General features: G+C 45.4%; 1 protein-coding gene across 1 annotated transcript; it reads left to right on the top strand.

Moving 5' to 3' along the window:
• The first annotated feature begins 6,839 nt into the window (after positions 1 to 6,839).
• On the top strand, positions 6,840 to 12,469 carry RESP18 (regulated endocrine specific protein 18). The gene is made up of 6 exons (XM_055574799.1): positions 6,840 to 7,025; positions 8,925 to 9,029; positions 10,157 to 10,289; positions 10,517 to 10,556; positions 10,678 to 10,767; positions 12,334 to 12,469. The coding sequence occupies exons 1-6, from the start codon at positions 6,920 to 6,922 to the stop codon at positions 12,382 to 12,384; spliced, it is 525 nt and encodes a 174-aa protein (XP_055430774.1). The 5' UTR covers positions 6,840 to 6,919; the 3' UTR covers positions 12,385 to 12,469.
• The last annotated feature ends 7,065 nt before the right edge of the window (positions 12,470 to 19,534 follow it).

Here is a 19,534-nt window from a genome sequence, read left to right as displayed (position 1 = left end):
GGTGAACTGGGAGCAAGATGAACCCGGAAGCGGTTTCAGATAGAGGTCCTGAACCAAGAGATGACCAACCCTACCCAAGGCCTCACTGCAGGTGAGGGCCTAACCTTGTCAGGAAGGTTGAGCCCACCAAAAGCCCATTAAAAGAGGGAGGCAGGGGGCAGGAGGGGGTGAATGTTGGTTGATAAGGAAAGACAGGACTCCACTGAGCCTGACGGAGAGCCTTCTGAAAGAGAAGGCCTGAGGATGGGAAAGAATAGCACTTTCAGTACAGACAGCCAACCCAGTCCTGGTTCTGCCGCTGCCAGCCGTGACCTGGGACCCATTGTCTAAGCTCTTCACGTCCCTTCTTCCACAGCTGTGTAATGGGGATGGTAGTAATGGCAACCCTCACGGAGGTGGCTGTGAGGATTAAAGACAATGTGTGAAAAATGCGTAGATGGTGAAGGACAGGGAAGCCTGGCGTGCTGCAGTCCACACGGTCGCAAAGAGCCGGACATGACTGAGCAACTGAAACAATGAAAAATGCCTGCCAGGGTGGCCGGATTCTAAGGGAGATTCTTCCCCTCCCCACTAGAGGGCGCCCTGTGTTCTCGGTCTCTCACGCACCTTCACACAGATTTCATCAACCGTGGGATGCTGGGGCTGTGGGGCCTCCAACAGCCCGGGGCTCTGTAAGATCAAGCATAGGAACAGAGCTTAAAGCGCCTGCAGAAATCTACTTCAGAGCTTTCCTAAATTAAAAAATATAGATACACACAGGTTCTGCTTTTCGAAGAAAATCTTGAGTATGACATGACCCTAATCCTCCCCTCCATCCATGAACATTGTGTGAATATACCAGAAGTTTTTGTCCTTAAATGGGAGAGAAGTATCCAGAGCCCCTCGCATTCAGCCTCCCCCTTGCTCTTCTCTGTGGTGTGGAGGAGGTCCACTGAGCAAGGCTTTCAGACATCTCCCTGGGACCCTTGAGTTCTCTGGAGCCCAGATACCTGCCCATCTAGCAGGCATCCATCCATCTTCATAGCTGAGAAAATTAGTGGTCAAGCATGGGGCTGGACCAACCCAAGTCCCAGCCTTCCCCCGCGCTGCCGCATCCTTCCTCGGAAAGACCCCTCAGTAGAGGCTGGGCTGCTTCACACCTCAGGTGTCTTCACACTAAGGACAGCCTGAGAAGGTGACTATTTAAACTTTGACTTCAAGGACACAAGGCAATAGCCCTTGTGTGTACTGGAAGAATAGCACTTTCAGCAGAGAGTAGAGATTTGGAGGAAGAGTCCCTAAGCTAGGGAGACCTGCAAGTACAGTTGCCCTTAGGTTTGTGATGATGGTGGGGCTCTTAGGGCAACAGCTTGATATGAGGCCCAGGACTACTCAGGGTTTATAACCTACAGTCAGCATTTGGGTTTTATTCACAATGCAGTGGGAAATCGTTAGGGGATTTCAAAGGAAAGGCATGGGAAAATACGAGCATTTTCTAAAGATACATTGATGCTGATGGAAAATAGATTATGAAACAGATAAGAGTAGGGGCAAGTAGACCTGTTTGGGGCTAGTGAATTATCCAGGTGGAATCTATTGGTGCCTTGGCAGCATTGCTGGGCATCTCCTAGCTGGGCTCCATCCGGAGGCAGCCAGCCCCTCACCCTTTTCAAAGACACTGATCTCCATTCCTGTCACATGGCAGCCGGGCCTCTTTAGCTTAGATTGGCTGCTGCACCTCATCAGTGGTACTGTGACTGACCCCGTGGTGGATACTGGTCACCATGGTTCTATCAAGTTGGTAAACAAGGAGCTGCCAATCTCCTCTGGGCTCAGGGAATTGACCAGCCCTGTGTCTAATGGAAAATCCCCAGAAGGAAATGGGATTAGAGATGGGGACAAGGTAAGGGCCTGCAGTCTGACAGTTCCTGAGTCACCAGTCTTAGAGCTTATTCAGATCAAGACTACTACTGAGACTTGTTCTGAATTTGCTGGGGGGCGAGGTGGGCGAGGGAGGAAGTGGCAACACCTGCCTCATGGCATTCATTGAAAATCCCTAGTTTCTTCCCATTTTAGGATGTCTTTGAGCTGTTCCCTACTCTGAGTCACAACGTTGCAGCTGATTAAAGCCTCAGGGGAAGACTCCCACCCCCACACTTTGCCTGGTGCTTTCAAGAAGCAGTTTCAGGCTGACCCAAATTTGGATTATTCATGCCGATTTTCAAGCAAACTCTTTCTACAGGTTTGTCTGGAGGCAGGAAGTGGGGTTTAGAATTGACCAGAGTCTCTGAGGTGAGGGAAGTGGGATCCGAACACAGGGCATGAGACATGCAGAGCACAGCCCCTGTTTGCACTGAAGGCCTCGTTTCAGATCGCTTCCTCCTCCCACGGACCATTTCTGAGGTGGGTAAAAGGCAAGGTAGAACAGTAGCTGGAACAGCCGCCATCCCCACCCACACCCCTCCTTTCGTGGAAGGAACTCTTCCCCCTAGACCCCAAGAAATCACACAGAGAATAACACAGCCAAGGCTTTGCACATTCAACAGGTTGATACCTATGACCAGTTTGCCCCTGTGAGCAGGGAGATCAGCCCCACCAAACTCCAGCTGTCCCATGCCTCAGGCTTTATCATTTCTCAAAGCACTTTCATACTCAGTTCATTCGATCCTCACAAACGGGAGCACACTGGAAAGGATCAAGCCCACTGTTTTACTCTGTTCAGGCTTCTATGCCAAAACACCATAAACTTGGTGGCTTATAAACAATGGAGATGTATTTCTCACAGTTCTAAAGGCTGTGAAGACTAAGCTTAAGGCACTGGCAGATCAGGTGACTGGTAAGGGCCTGCCTCCTGCTTCATAGAGGGCTCCATCTTGCTATAACCTCACATAGGAGAAGGGCAAAGCTGTCTTTCTAGGGTCTCTTTTATAAGGGCACTAATTGCATTCATGAGATCTTGACCCTCAGGACCTAATCACCTCCCAAAGGCCCCACTTTCAAATACTATCACCTTTGAGGTTAGGATTTCAGACCATAGAACTCAACCACTTATACAGCCCAGAGAAATTAAGAGACACTCCTCTGGTTGTTGTTGCTGTTGTTCAGTCGCTTGGTCAGCACTCCAGGCTTCCTTGTCCTTCACTGTCTCCCAGAATTTGCTCAAACTCATGCCCATTGAGTCGATGATGCCATCCAACCATCTCATCCTCTGTTGCCCCCTTCTCTCTTGACCTCAATTTTTCCCAGCATCAGGGTCTTTTCCACTGAGTTGGGTTTGCATCAGGTGACCAAAGTATTGGAGCTTCAGCTTCAGCATCAGTCCTTCCAGTGAATATTCAGGGTTGATTTCCTTTAGGATTGACTGGTTTGATCTCCAAGGGTCTCTCTGTAATACGGGCTTAAACATGTTGCCAACCATGTCCTCTCCTCTTATCCTTGCATCTAAGGACATAGCTAAACATAACCCTCAGCCTATTTATCTATATCTAGTTCTTATTAACTAGGTTGACCCTAATCACCCACTTTGCTTTTTCCCATCATACATTCACTGTGCCTGGCCACTGCAGTGCATGGTTCCTGCCTTAAGGCAGTTGAAGGCTAGTCAGGGAAAAGAGTCATAGATACAACATATTCATACAATAGTTGTGTAGCTGACCCTGTAGAAGCTTTGTTTCCTGTCCCCTGGCCTATCTCTGTGCTCACACGTAGGTGCAGGTGGAGGGTGTCTGCATGTGCTGACAGCTTCCCACCTCAAGTCATGGGACTCTTCTCATCTAGTGGATTTTCTGGAATGCCTGGGGAAGTTGCCTACCTATGCTCAAGACAGGCTTGAAATATTTGGGGATTAACACCTTCTGGGGCTCCCCTCAACCAATTAAGGACTTAATTTAGTGGATAAATGTTCCAGTATATCCTTCCCTTGGTGGGAGTCGATCTGAAATAAGTCCTGCACAGATCCTCAGGGGTCCCCAGCAAGGTTCACTCCAGTTGCTCACTGTGAAGATTAATTTTCTATATCAATTTGACTGGGCTAAGGGATGCCCAGACAGCTAGGAAAACGTTATTTCTAAGTGTGCCTGTGAAAGTGTCTCTGCAAGAGATTAGAATTTGAATCAGTAGATTGAGTAAAGAATGCCAATGCAGGGGATTGAAGTTCAATTCCCGGTCAGGGAACTAAGATCCCACATGCCCTGAGACAACTCAGCCTGTGCCTGGCAACTAGAGAGTCCTAGCATGCTGAGCATGCATGCTCTAGAGCCCATGCCCTGAAACAAGAGAAGCCTGAGCACAGCAATGAAGACCCTGTACAGTAAAAAAAAAAAAAAGAGAAAAGGTAAAGAAGACCACCCATGCAGGTAGGCATCATTCAATTCATAGAGGATCTTAATAGAAGAAAAAGATGGAGGAAGGGCAAATTTTCTCTCTCTGCTTGAGCTAAGACGCCCATTTTCTCCTGTCCCTGTATGTCATAGTAAAGAATACTAGTTCTTACACAAGGGGCAGAAGAAAATCACCAGAGGTTTTAAGGAAATGAATAGAATGATGATATAAAAATTTTAAAAGACTATCTTAGCACTGTTGGAGAATGTACTGAGAGAGGGCAAGAGTAGAACAGATAGATCTGCTAGGAAGTATTGTTTCAGCTCAAGGGATGCTCTGGAGGCTTGGACTGGGCAACTGCACAAGGCTAAGCACCTCTAGCCAGCCATGAACTCTACCCAGAGGAGCTTGAGCCTCAGGGGGAATCCAGACCCGCACACTCACCAAGGGAACAGCTTCTGACTCCTGTCACCATGGCAACTGTGCTTCCTTTGCCCAGATCAGTTGCTAGGGTAACATATCAGCACTGAGTTGACTGAGCCCCGTGATAAGAACTGGTTACCATGGTGTAGTCTGCAAACAACAATCTGCTGTTCTCCAGGTGAGGGTCCTTGACTGGCTCTAAAACAAAGGGGAAATCAAGGGGCTGGAGAAAAGATCAAACACAGAAGCCAAGGTGAGGCCAGTTTGTGGGGCAGGTGCTGACTCACTGTGCCTCAGGGCTTGCACAAATCAGGACTGTTATTAGAGCCTGTTCTTTACTGGGAGAGGAGGAATTTATATTTTAGAGGGGGAGCGATATAGCACATATACACACAAATTGAGAATCCCGTGTTTCCTCCCATTTTAGGGTTTCTTTGAACTATTTCCTTCTCCAAGCAAAACTTTGCAGCTAACTGAAGCATTTCTGTCCTCCCCACCCCAGCCACCTTGCTATCTATAGGGGCAGTTCTAGGACAGCCTGTTTTTGAAATTTTTAAGTCATATGAAGCATGTTCTCAGGCCACATTGAAATTAAAAAAAAATAAATAAATAGCCAAAAAGCCTTTAAAAATCCCCTATAGCAACATCCTTCTAAATAATCCATGGGTCCAAGGAGTCACAAGAAAAATTAGAAAACATTAGTCATTGATAGTCAAAACATGAAAAACTAATGCTTAAAGGGAAATGTATAGATCTACATGCCCTTATTGCAAAGAAGAAAACATTTAAATCAATGATCTAAGCTACCAACTCAAGAAGTTAGGAAACAATAAGTGAAACTCAAAAAAATAGAAGGAAATAATAATAAAGAATGGATATCAATAAAACGGGCAAACCAGAGAGAAAAAGCAATGAGACCAAAAGTCAGTTCTTTAAAATGGTCAATAATATTTATCTCTAGCTACACTGATGAGTAAAAAGACTGAAAAATACAAAGTATCAAAATCAGGAATTTAAAAAGTGAAATCACTTCAAATTCCTGCAGCTATTTAAAGGATAATAAATAAATATGAATATCTTTATGCAACAAATGTGATAGCTTAAATGTTGTGAATAAATTTTTTGAAAAATTCAAGTTTCCAAAAGAGATGTGAAAAGAAATAGAATATCTGAATAGCTAAAGAAATTAAAATTGTAATAAAACTTACTCACAAAGAAATTCTAACTCCATACACTCAGAAAAATATTAATCATACAGAAACTCTGCTGGAGAGAGTGTGGAGAAGCCTCCTACACTGTTGGTGGGAACGTAAATTGGAACAGCCACTATGGAGGACAGTATGGAGGCTCCTTAAAATATTAAAAATAGAGCTATCATGTGTGCACACATGCTAAGTAGCTTCATTCATGTCCGACTCTGCAACCTTATGGACTGTAGCCTGCCAGGCTCTTCTGTCCATGGGATTCTCCTGGCAAGAATACCGGAGTAGGTTACTGTGTTCTCCTCCAGAGGATCTTCCCAACCCAGGGATTGAAACTGCATCTCAAGTCTACTGCATTAGCAGGCAGTTGTTTTTTGGTTTTTGTTTTACCACTAGCACCAACTGGGAAGCCCAGAGCTAACATATGACCCTGCAGTTCCATTCCTGGGCATATATCTGGAAGAAAACATGATCCAAAATGATACATGCATCCCAATGTTCATTGCAGCACTGTTTACAATAACCAAGACATGGAAGCAACCTAAATGTCCATTGACAGAGGAATGGATAGAGAAGAGGTGGTACATATATACAGTGGACTATTAGTCATAAGAAAGAATGAAATAATGCCATTTGCAGCAACAACAAATCTATGAGGCAGGTGCATTTCGCACCAGCATTTTACATGCAAGCCCTCTCTCCAACTTTGGGACTGGGAATAGAGGCAGTAGTCCTTGGGATCTGTTTTATTAAAAGAGGAGTGGGCTCCTAGGAGTAGGTTTGGGTGGCTGTGGGGCCGGTAGGAGAAGTAGGGGCTGGGTAGGCGTAGGCAGGGGCAGGGCCCGCCAGCGATTGGCCCAGCTGCCAAGGGAGGGTTGTGCAGATTCAGTCTGGCTAGCCAGCGGGTGGGAATCGACAGTCCGGCGCAGTCCCTCCGGCAGCTGTCTGCCATCTCTTCGACTTAGGTGGGGAACCAGCGCAGCAAGCCCGGGAGGATGCAGCGCCCGCTGTGGCTCGGGGGCTTCCGGGGGCTCTGGCTGCTCGTCTGCTTCCTGCTGCTGAACAGCCACCAGGGGGGCTCCAGCGACGTTAGTGGTCACGGTCAGGAGGAAACCTGGGGTGGGGTGCGGGCAGGGCCAGAGTGCGGTGAAGTGGGTCTGGGGACCTCAAGGTTAGGAACTTCGGAGGAAAACAATGTGTTTGAGGAGTAAGAAAAGAAAAGTGCGCGGAAGGACGCGCAGGCTTGGAATGGGGCTCGGTGTATGGGATCTGGACCTAAGAGAAGCCGACTCAGGGGAAGATTGGGGATTAGGAAGAAGGACGGAAAAACACAGGGGCTCAGGGAAGTAAAACTGGCATGTGCGGCCACAAGAGAAGCCGAGGAGCGGGGGAAGAGATGCCTATGGCTCAGGGAAGGTCAGGGGCCAGGATCTCTGGACAGTAGGAGCAGGGACCCCGGGTATCCGGGCCCTGGGAGAAGACTGGGCCGAGAGATGAACCAAGGCTTCTTTGTAAGCCCCTGGAGTCTGGTGTTTGCGATCCAGTTTCCGGGAAGAATGGGAGGGCTAGGCTGGGGGAAAAGAAGATGAGGCAGAAAAGGTCCATCTTCTTCCTCCCCCTTCACTGCGCCATCCGAGTAGACCATGGCTGACTTACATTTGAGCAGCCAGAGACCGACTGCGCAGACTCGAGGATTCCAGCACCCGGAGCTTCGGGCAGACGCCGCAAACTCCTAGGCTGGCGCCAACTCTGCTCGCCCGATTCTTGGATTTAGAAGCCAGTGCAGAGAATTCACGAAAACCTGTAGGAGGAGGCCCGGGCTGTGGGGGTGGGGAGAGGGTAGAACCCTGAAGCTTCTTAGGGATGCCTAGCTCTCTTTACAGCTCGGAGCTTCCTCCATGCCAGGGTTTGGCCACCGCTCAGCACCGCGGACAGCGCCAGGTGCCCCTGTAGGTTTGACTGAGGGTGTCCGGGTCACCCTGCCAGTTCTGGGAACGCTGCCCCAGAACGATCTCTCCTTCCAGAACTTATAGTCCTTCTCAGTATGACGTTTTCCTCCTTCTCAAAGCCAGGGAAATAATAGAATCCATTTAAATAGGGAGGAGAATTTCCTTTCCATAATGACTCATGGTAATTCCACCATCGGAAACAAACAACCACCCCCCCCCCCGCCCCAAACAAAACAAAACAAAACAAAGAAATAAGCAAACAAAAAAACCAGACTCCAACTCTACCCCATCTACTTGGAATGAGAAAAGTGTATAGCATTAGGGATTATCTCCATCCCCCTAGCCTTTCCATATGCCCAGTGGCAAATTTTAGCCTTCAGGACAAGGATCCAGACACTCAAAACCTATGCATACCAATACTTTCTTCCTCTAAAGATTTCAGGACTCCTCTCCAATCGTCATGCGTGTGTGCTCATGTGTACTCACATACTCAGTTGTGTCCAGCTCTTTGCGACCCCATGGATTATAGCCCACCAGGCTCCTCTGTCCATGGAATTATGCAGGCAAGAATACTGGAGTGGGTTGCCATTTCCTCCTCCAGGGGGTCTTCCTGACCCAAGGATGGAATGATTCTTTACCACTGAGCCACACTCAAGTCCCCTTCAATCCCCTCCAGGCTTTAAAGCCTTTCCTAAATGCAATTCCCCTGCTTTCCATGCCCAATCTGTTCACCTGATTATCCATTATGTGTGTGGCTTTTTGAGTATCTGCTTACCTCACCCTTCATGGGCTGCTCTTTGCCTGTAAGCTTGGCTCTTATCTGGAAGTTGCTACCAAAAGTGAATGAGGTAGCAGGGGTTAACAAACAGGAAAGGTGGTGAAGTGGGGAGGGAAGAATAAAAAGGAAGACCTGAAAGGAAGAGGGGGTCAGGTGAGGGGGACAGGGACCATTGAACCCAGGGGAGATAGTGGAAGGAAGCTGCTTTATTTCAACTGGAATTTGGAAGGCTTCTAGTCAAGATCCTTTCTCACACCACTTTTTTGCCCTCAGATGGTCAGAGCCAAGTGGGAGTGGGGCAGCTCTGGCCCCTCCCAGGATTTACCACCCCCGTCTTCAAGCACTTGCAAGTTTTACTCCAGCAGATTATGCCCCACGGTGAGTAAGAGCTAGAGAAGAAAGGCTGGGGCTTTGTTACATACAGAGGTATAGTGAGGGGCTTTTGATCTGAGAACAGGCTTTCTTCCCCTAATGTCTCTACTTGACTCTCTCTGTCATGTTCACTTCATGGAGAATGGGGAGAGACCAGAATGGGGATGGACCTGGAAGGGCAGGCTGTTTGCCCTCAAACCCCTGGAAGGGCCCAGCACAGGCTTCTAGAAGAAGCCCCTGGAAAAAGTCAGCATCTAATTCCTTGAGACTAGCCCCAACTCCAGGCACTAGCAGATTTTTTCCAGAACCAGGAATCCTTAAATTCTCAGCCAGGAAAACATACATACACACACACACTTAAGCCTCTGAGTAGGAAGCATAATAAATTGTATGACAAATACAAAAGAGGAAGGAAGGGAGTGGGAAGTCCTTTGAAGACAGATGGTTGACCGTTTCTTAGAGGAGAGTTTCATGAATGAGGGAAGAGTCAGATAGGAAATCTGGCCAGAATTCATATTACTACTATCATTACTGATGTCTAATATGTGTGTAATGCCTTAGCGCAGTCATTCTCAACATGCATCCTCAGACCAGTAGTATCAGCATCACCAGGAAACTTCTTCAAACTGCTAACTCATGAACTTCACCCCAGACCTCCGGAATCAGGAACTCTAGAAGGGAAGAACAGCAATCTGTGCTTTAACAAGCCTTGCAGAAGATTCTGATGTACCCTGAAGTTCAGACCTCCGGAATCAGGAACTCTAGAAGGGAAGAACAGCAATCTGTGCTTTAACAAGCCTTGCAGAAGATTCTGATGTACCCTGAAGTTTGGGGATCACTCACTGCCTTAGAGTTTTCACAGCACTCTTCACATCCCTAACTCATTCAATCCTCACAATAGTATCAAATGAGTTAATGAAAAAAGTACAGTCCCAATCTTAGCCGAATATATATTACATGCCAGGCACTGTGCTAAGCAACTTTTATGTGCCATCTCATTTAATTCTCTCCATAAATTGTGATTCTTTGTCTTACTTTGAGGGAAAGGGGGAGTGTTTGCTTCACCCTGGTCCCTGGAGTGGGCCAGTCAGAGCATCCCACGTGTTAATTCACCACATCCTTTCACCCTGCAGATTTGTTCTGGAAGGATGACATGACCCAGGAAGTGATGACCCAGAAGATGGGTCACACCAGCAAACTCCATCCTGAGGATCCATGTGTGAGGAGTGGGCCAGCAGCCTTGCCCACCAGAACCCCGGGGGTGAGGTGTGTGAAGCCTATGGTCAGCCCATGCTGTCTAGTGGAGGGATGGAGCAGGGAGGGAATGGGTGTTCAAACTGCAGGAAAGAACTGCCAGGAGTACTCTGTGAATGATTCAGAGGTCCTGTCTGGGATCTGCAGGAGAAAATTCCATGAGCCTTAGTGACCTGCAAAGGCAGACGAGAGGGGTTCTGGCAAGCCTAGGTCCCATTTGCCATCCTCATCTCTTCTAGGGGCAAGCAAGAGGAGAAACTTCGACTCCTGTTCCCCAAGGTGAGACTCATGTGTCTTCTCAAGACTTCTAAAGCCCTGACTTTGAGTCCTATCTCTTTTTCTCTGGGGCCCTGACACCCTTTTCAGCCTCCTTCTTGACTCCTGGCTTCCCTCCTCACAGAGCCCAATGGTCAAGGTGAACAAGGATCAATGCTTTACCTCCAAAGTGGTTTCAAAGGCTCTGAAACGTGAGGTGGCTAACCCAGTCAAGGTGAGGGGCTCTCGCTTTTTCAGGGGAGATTGGAATTGCCAAGGACATGTTTAAAGGAAGGAGGCAGGTGTGAAGGACAGAGTGGGTATTGGGTTGTGAACAGAGAAGCTGAAGAAAAGATCTCCCCCAATTGAAGGTTACCCTTACTTTCCTGCCTTTCTCAGACTACTTGTGAACATCCATGTAAGAGATTGGGGGCATGATGCAGGTTCTGGGCATCCCTAAGGATCATCGCATACAATCATGCTTCAGCACTGAGTTTACAATAGACATGGGAAACTGCAGAGTTTTCAATATTGAGTAAAAGGTCCTCCTTTTCTCCACACACTCCCTTGTATACAGGAAGTGACAGCAAAGCTTCTTTGGATGAACAGGAGAGAGTCCAGAAGCCTTCAGCAATTCCTGACTTTGCTCTACTGTGTACCCTGGGCAAGTCACCTGGGCAAGGCTCTGGGTTACCTCCTTAGGAGGCTTAAACTCTTCAGAATCCAGGTTGAAAACACCCATCTAGCCCTCCCATCTATCTTTACATCTGAGACTTTGAGGCCCAGGCTGGTCCAGCGACTTACTCAGGGCTGCAAAGGAGGTTCTTGGCAGACCCAAGACTGGACCGAGGTCTCTTGATTCTTAATCCTTTCCATTGCACAGCTCCTGCCCTTCTTTCTGCTCAGACACTGCAGTGGGCATGGGGCTACCCCAGACATCAGACTTCTCCACATTGACAAAAGTCTTTTTTTTTTTTTTTTTGGACTAAGACCTAAATTACAAGAAGGTGGTAGCCAACAGAAGATATGAAGGAAGGGCCTCCCAGGAAGAGGACAACACAATGAACATGTCTGGAGACAAGGATACTATGGCATGTCTGAGGAACAGATGGGAAAGTCAGTGGTAGAAGATTAGGTTGGAGAAGTAGGTCCAGGGTTGACCACACACCAGCTCATAGATCTTGGTGAAAGTTTGGATTTTATTCCAAGTGTGGTGGCAAGTTGACTGGGAGATTCTGAGGAGGGGAATATTATAATGTGGTATGATATTAAGAGGCCACTCCAGTGATATCGGGGATGGACTATAAGGAGAGTGAGAGTGAACACTGAGACCTGGAAGGAGCTGATCAACCTGGTCTAGGGGAGACAAGGGTGTTGGCTGTGGAGCTGGCTCTCCAGAAGCAGTCTGCACCTCTGGGGGCTTCTAGCCCCTCATGCTCTCCTAGGAAACCACTTCCCACTCATAGGATCGCAGCTGGGCTTCCAAAGCCCAGATTGTTTGCTGGGTCCACACACCCAGAGCTGAGTGACAGACCCACCTTGAAGAACAGGTTGTTGGAGAGCTTTTGTGAAAGCAAACAAGGCCCTGCCATTCTTCTCTAGGCCAAGCCCTAGGGAAAACCATGGGACAAGAGCTCTGTGAATTCTGTGTGGGAGTAAAGGTGACAGGCCCTCAATCGATGGGCTGAGTCACTGCGGGCTGACTCAAATCAGACTGTTATAGAGGCATCTGGGGGAGGAGTAGGTGAGAGAGGGGCCACCTCCCCACGTACTGATTCCGATCTTCTGTTTCTGGTTTCAGGGCTTCTTTGAGTCGCCCCCCACTGTGGGCCACAACCTTGTCGCTGACTGAGACCTCATGTGAAGCCTCTTTGCCCCAGTGCCCTCCTCATTGCCTTCCAGAGGGGCAGTTCCAGGATGATCAAAACCTGGATCAATAAAGTGACTTTGATGCAAACACTCTGTGACTTTCCTTGAGGCAGGACAGGTCAGGTTTGGATGTGAGAGAGGTGGGGCCAGAACAGTGGCTGGGGTGAGGAGAGCACAGCTCCGCAGTGCTGCCGCAGAGTCTTCTGTCTTGTTTTCCTTCCAGTGACCATTCCTGAAGTGAGGATAGTAAGGGTGGGACCACAGCTGGAATGGCAGCCTTCTTTACACATATCCAGCCATGCTGTGTGATCCAGTTGCCCATCCTTCCATGTCATTGGAAAAGACCTCAATGCTGGGAAAGATTGAAGGCAGGAGTAGAAGGGGCTGACAGAGGTTGAGATGGTTGGATGGCATCACCAATCTGGACGGGCCTGGACTCTGCTGTTTTATGAGGGTCTCCACCTCCAGTATTATAGCCCCTGCCAGGGCTGCCCCACTCTTCGTGCCCCCAAAAATCAACACACAGGTGCTACAATCAAAGTGTACACACGTTAAATGATATTTTGCTGACTCTTCCCAGTTTGCTCCTGGTAGCTTGTTCAGTTGCTCAGTCATGTCTGACTCTTTTCAACCCCATGGACTGCAGCACCCCAGTACTCCCTTTCCATCACCAACTCCCAGAGCTTGCTCAAAGTCATGTCTGTCGAGTTGGTGATGCCATCCAACCATCTCAACCTCTGTCAGCCCCTTCTCCTCCTGCCTTCAATCTTTCCCAGCATCAGGGTCTTTTCCAATGAGTCGGCTCTTCACATCAGGTAGTCAAAGTTTTGGAGCTTCAGCTCAGCATCAGACCCTCCAAGGAATATTCAGGATTGATTTCCTTTAGGATTGACTGGTTGGATCTCCTTGAAGTCCAAGGGACTCTCGAGTCTTCTCCAGCACCACAGTTCAAAAGCATCAATTCTTTGGTGCTAAGCCTTCTTCATGGGCCAGCTCTCACATCCATACATGACTACTGGAAAAACCATAGCTTTGACTAGACGGATCTTTGTCTGAAAAGTAATGGTAGCTTAAAAATCTTACAATGGAGTGAGTGATCTGATCATTCATACTCAGCCCAGTCAAACACCAGAATGTCCTATTTGCAAAGCTTTATACTTTCAAGGTACTCTCAAACTCATTTGACATTCCCAGATGTAAGCACATGGGCAGATAACAAGATTTTATTCCTCCGAAGAACTGGGATTTGGCCACACATCTCATCCAATTAAGCAACCCGGAGAAGTTAAGTGACTAGTTCTTGATGGCACAGAGTCATGGTCATGCTGCTATTTTTTTCCCTCTCTGCCTCTACTTGGTGTGTTCAGGAAATGTTTCTAAACCCAACACTAGACCAGTCACATTCATTTGTACCTAGTTCTCATTAAACTGAAGGCAATTCCTGCACTTACCCACATATCCCCCTTATTCATTCCCTTTTAATTTCTAAGAAGGAAAATGGGGAGAAAAAGATGGGTATTTTTTAAAAGGAAGGTAAGTTCTTATTGCAGAGGAGCAGGTTATATGATTTGGATGATATAATTTGATAGAAAATGGGAAGCCAGTGAAGGTCTGTTGAGCAAGGGAGTGACACCATGAAAGCTGAGCTTAAGAAGAACAATCTCACATTTCTGTGTAAGGATGGACTAGAGACTGGGAAAGGGGTGGAAACATGCCAGAAAAACTGCTGAAATGGTGTGGCATGCCACATAAGGACCTGAATTGGAGTCAAAGAGGACATATAAGAGAGATAGTTTGAAGGATAAATTAATAAGCCTTGGCAAATATTATGGGTTGAATCCTGTCCCCGCCTAAAACTCATATGTTGAAGTACTAATGTCTTGTACCTCAGAACATGATGTTATTTGAAAATAAGAATGTTATAGATGTAAATAATTTAAGATGAGATCATTAGGGTGGACCCTAGTCCAGTACAATAAGCTTCCTTACAAAAAGGAAATTGGAGACAGACAAGCATAGAGGGGAGATGACATGCAGAGATACAGGGAGAAGATGGCCACCAATAAGCCAAAGAGAGGGGCCCTGAATAGATCCTTACAGCCCAAGAAGGAACCAACTCTCGTTGATTCTAGACTTCTAGCCTCCATAACTATGAGACAATAAATTTCTATCATTTAAGTCCCCAGTTTGTGGTACTTTGTTTCAGCAGCCATAGGATACTAGTTCAAGTGACTTTTGTTTTTGTTAGATATGTTCTGTCTCAGTGAATAATGGACATCTGGATGGTTGGTCAGGGAAGAAAAATGGATGTTCTTTTAAAGCTTAAAGCTAAAAGCCTACTCAAGGACATCAAAACGACAATGCTCTCCTAATCCATTACTGATTGCCTGCATGCCTGATTATTTTCATCAACATATAAGTATACTACAATATCTCCTTTGTTTACTTCAGTTTAGTTGCTCAGTTGTGTCCAGCTCTTTGCGACCCCATGGACTGTAGCATGCCAGGCTTCCCTGTCCTTCACAAACTCCTAGAGCTTGCTCAAACTCATGTCCATCGATTCAGTGATGCCACCCAACCATCTCATCCTCTGCCATCCCCTTCTCCTCCTGCCTTCAATCTTTCCCAGCATCAGAGTCTTTTCCAATAAGTCCATTCTTCACATCAGGAGACCAAAATATTACAGCTTCAGCATCAGTCCTTCCAATGAATATTCGCAACTGATTTCCTTTAGGATTGATTAGTTTGATCTCCTTGCAGTCCAAGGGACTCTCAAGAGTCTTCTCCAACTCCACAGTTCAAAAGCATCAGTTCTTCCATGCTCAGCTTTCTTTGTAGTCCAACTCTCACATCCATACATGACTACTGGAAAAACCATAACTTTGACTAGATGGACCTTTGTCAGCAAAATGTCTCTGCTTTTTAATATGTTGTGTAGGTTGGTCATAGCTTTTCTTCCAAGGAGCAAGTGTCTTTTAATTTCATGGCTGCAGTCACTATCTTCAGTGATTTTGGAGCCCAAGAAGATAAAGTCTGTCACTGTTTCCTTGTATCTCCATCTATTTGCCATGAAGTGATGAGACCAGATGCCATGATCTTAGTTTTTTGAATGCTGAAATTTAAGCCAGCTTTTACACTGTCTTCCTTCACTTTTATCAAGAGGTTCTTTAGTCTTCACTTTCTGCCATAAGGGTGGTGTCATCTGCATATCTGAGGTTATTGATATATTTTCCCACAATCTTGATTCCAGCTTATGCTTCATCCAGTCTGGCATTTTGCATGATGTACTCTGCATATAAGTTAAATAATCAAGGTGACAATATACAACCTTGATGAACTCCTTTCCCAATTTGGAACCAGTCCGTTGTTCCATGTCTGGTTCTAACCGTTGCTTCTTGACCTGCATACAGATTTATCAGGAGGCAGGTAAGGTGGTCTGGTATTCCTATTTCTTTAAGAATATTCCATAGTTTGTTGTGATCTACACAGACAAAGACTTTAGCATAGTCAGTGAAGCAGAAGTAGATATTTTTGTGGAATTCTCTTGCTTTTTCTATGATCCAACAGATGTCGGCAATATCTCCTAAATTTATTTATTTTATCTCAATTTCTGCTTCTTCTGGTAATAGTTCACTAGATAATTCATGCTATCTGACCTGCTGACAATTTGTCTTAATCTGGTTCCTCCTCAAATCAAAGCCTGAAGTAAGGGTTTACCTGGGAATCATGTAAATTAGGATTAGATTTCAAGATGAAGACTGAGAGAATGCTAAGGCTGAAATGTGGGGACTCTCTTAGGCATCAAGTACAGTGCACCTCAGAACTGTCCTCTGAGATAGAGAAAAGGAGAGTATCCTATAGGTCTAATCTCCATTAGATCAAACGTTTCACTGTAAGATGCTAAATTCCTCATATATTCAGGTTTTTCTTGCATGAGAATGTCTGAGCAGATTCCCATGGATACCTAAAGTTGTGGTAACAGAGAGGACCCAGGCCAAAACCAAAAGATCTGCAGTGTTTTTGCTAGTGGGCCAAGTGGTATCAGCTTACATCTGTATGTAGGTGGTGACTGCAGTGACGGCTGGAGTTAAAAGGTAACCCAGCAGGATGCAAACTGGAGCAATAAGTGGTGTCTGATATACCTTAAAAGCTGGCTGGAAAAATATCCAGAATCCTCTTAAAAGCATTAAGAAACTAGCAAAAGACTGAAAAGCGATAAACTCGGGTCAAGATCCAGGAAAGGAACAGAATCCAGAGGTGGTAAACCCAATGTTCACAGTTGCTTTGGCCTGGGGAAATTCTGCATTTTAAGAAGCAGAAAAAAGCTGATTTAGATAGCCTGTGGAGCTAGAGGAGCAGGTATCAGTGTCCAAGCCCTTGAAAGGAAGAACTGCTCTCTGTTTTGATCTGGGACCAAGAAGCAAACTTTAGGAATAAGGAGAAAATGAAGTCAATCTACCCTTACTCACATTGCATCATGTATTAAGGTTAAGGTTATACAAAATCACTAGTGCTTTTAGGCACCTGTAGAAGTAAATTAAAATCCTCTAAGACTTTAAATTATTTCTACAAATAACTTTTCAAATGCCATACTCTGCACGATAGATAGGGCTTCCCTGGTGTCTCAGTGGTAAAGAATCCACCTGCAATGCAAGACAGCTGGGTTCATTCCTGGGTTGGGAAGATCCCCTGGAAGAGGGCATGATAACCCACTCCAGCGTTCTGGAAAATCCCAAGGACAGAGGAACCTGGCGCGCTACAATCCATGGGGTTGCAAAGAGTTAGACACATGAAGTGACTTAGCATCACCCAGCACAATAGATAACAGAAACAGACTCACAGCAATCCAGTGTTTCCAAAGCAAAGCAACTGTGCTTTACCATGTTTAAGTATATAAATGCCAAATTGTAATTTTTGACAAGGATCTATAAATCACAGAAACTAATACTGGAAGATTTTTTTTTAAAGAATCAAACATGTCAAAATACATGAGGCAAAAACTGATAGAACTGAAAGGAGAAATAGAAGAATTACCTTTTATAATTGAAGACTCCAACACTCCTCTGTCAGAAATTGATAGATCAAGCAAGCAGATCAGTAAGGATATAGATGACCTGAACAGAACAATTATTTGATTTGATCTAATTAACATTTTGGCAAAGGAAATGACAATCTACTCTAGTATTCTTTCCTGAGAAATTCCATGTCCATGGGGTCAAAAAGAGTTGGACATGGCTGAGTGACTGTCAGTTTCACTCAAACATGTAGAATATACCATCCAACAGCAGCAGAATATGCATTTTTCTCAAGCTCATGTGAACTGTTCATCAATACAGACCACCATAAAGCACGCCTTAACAAATTTAAAAGACCAGAAATCATAAGATACGTTCTTCAACCATAATGGACTTAAACTAAAAATCAATAACAGGAAGATAGCTAGAAAATCCCCAAATATCCAGATACTTTCCAGAAAACACCTTTCTAGACAATCCATGGGCCAAAGAAGAAATCTCAAGAAAAATTGTAAAATATTTTGAAATAAATGAAAATGTAATTTATCACAATTTGTGGCATGAAGTGAAAACAGTACTTAAAAGGAAATTTATAGCATTGCATGCACACATTAGAAAGTAAGAATGATCTAAAATCAATAAATTAAGTTCACACTTTAATAAACCAGAGAAAGAAGAGCAATTGAAGTTTAAGCAAGCAGAAGAAAACACATAACAAAAATTAGAGCAGAAATCAAAAAAACTGAAAACAAGAAAATAATCTCAAAACAAGAAATCAATAAAACTCAAAATTGTTCTTTGAAAAGAAAGAGAATCAAATAAAAATTCTAAAACTTAAAAATGTGAGAACCCAAATTCTAAATTAATTGAATAGATATAATAACGGATTCAGTTCAGTTCAGTTCAGTTCAGTTGCTCAGTCGTGTCTGAATCTTTGCAACCCCATGAATTGCAGCACGCTAGGCCTCCCTGTTCATCACCATCTCCCAGAGTTCACTCAAACTCACGTCCATCGAGTCGGTGATGCCATCCAGCATCTCATCCTCTGTTGTCCCCTTTTCCTCCTGCCTCCAATCCCTCCCAATATCAGAGTCTTTTCCAATGAGTCAACTTTTCTCATGAGGTGGTCAAAGTACTGGAGTTTCAGCTTTAGCATCATTCCTTCCAAAGAAATCCCAGGGCTGATCTCCTTCAGAATGGACTGGTTGGATCTCCTTGCAGTCCAAGGGACTCTCAAGAGTCTTCTCCAACACCACAGCTCAAAAGCATCCATTCTTCAGCGCTCAGCTTTCTTCACAGTCCAACTCTCACATCCATACATGACCACAGGAAAAACCATAGCCTTAACTAGACGAACCTTTGTTGGCAAAGTAATGTCTCTGCTTTTGAATATGCTATCTAGGTTGGTCATAACTTTTCTTCCAAGGAGTAAGCGTCTTTTAATTTCATGGCTGCAGTCACCATCTGCAGTGATTTTGGAGCCCCAAAATAAAGTCTGACACTGTTTCCACTGTTTCCCCATCTATTTCCCATGAAGTGATGGGACCGGATGCCATGATCTTCGTTTTCTGAATATTGAGCTTTAAGCCAGGTTTTTCACTCTCCTCTTTCACTTTCATCAAGAGGCTTTTTAGTTCCTCTTCACTTTCTGCCATAAGGGTGGTGTCATCTGCATATCTGAGGTTATTGCTATTTCTCCCGGCAATCTTGATTCCAGCTTGTTCTTCTTCCAGCCCAGGGTTTCTCATGATGTACAAAAAAGATCTTCACGACCAAGATAATCACAATGGTATGATCACTCACCTAGAGCCAGACATCCTGGAATGTGAAGTCAAATGGGCCTTAGAAAGCATCACTACGAACAAAGCTAGTGGAGGTGATGGAATTCCAGTTGAGCTATTTCAAATCCTGAAAGATGATGCTGTGAAAGTGCTGTACTCAATAATGGACTAGAGATCACTGAAACAGAACTGGTGTGCCAGAAGATAGGTCACAATAAACTTGGTCCATCCCTCCAAAAAATACAAAGAGGCAAAGGGTGGAAAATGCAATAGAAAGGGTAAGAAACCAAGAGCATCCAGTGAAGAGGTCCACTATTCATTTACTTGAAATCCCAGA

Source organism: Bubalus kerabau, chromosome 3, assembly GCF_029407905.1.
Source record: "Bubalus kerabau isolate K-KA32 ecotype Philippines breed swamp buffalo chromosome 3, PCC_UOA_SB_1v2, whole genome shotgun sequence".
NCBI classification, from domain to species: domain Eukaryota; kingdom Metazoa; phylum Chordata; class Mammalia; order Artiodactyla; family Bovidae; genus Bubalus; species Bubalus kerabau.
This window is presented reverse-complemented; position numbering and strand designations above follow the sequence as displayed.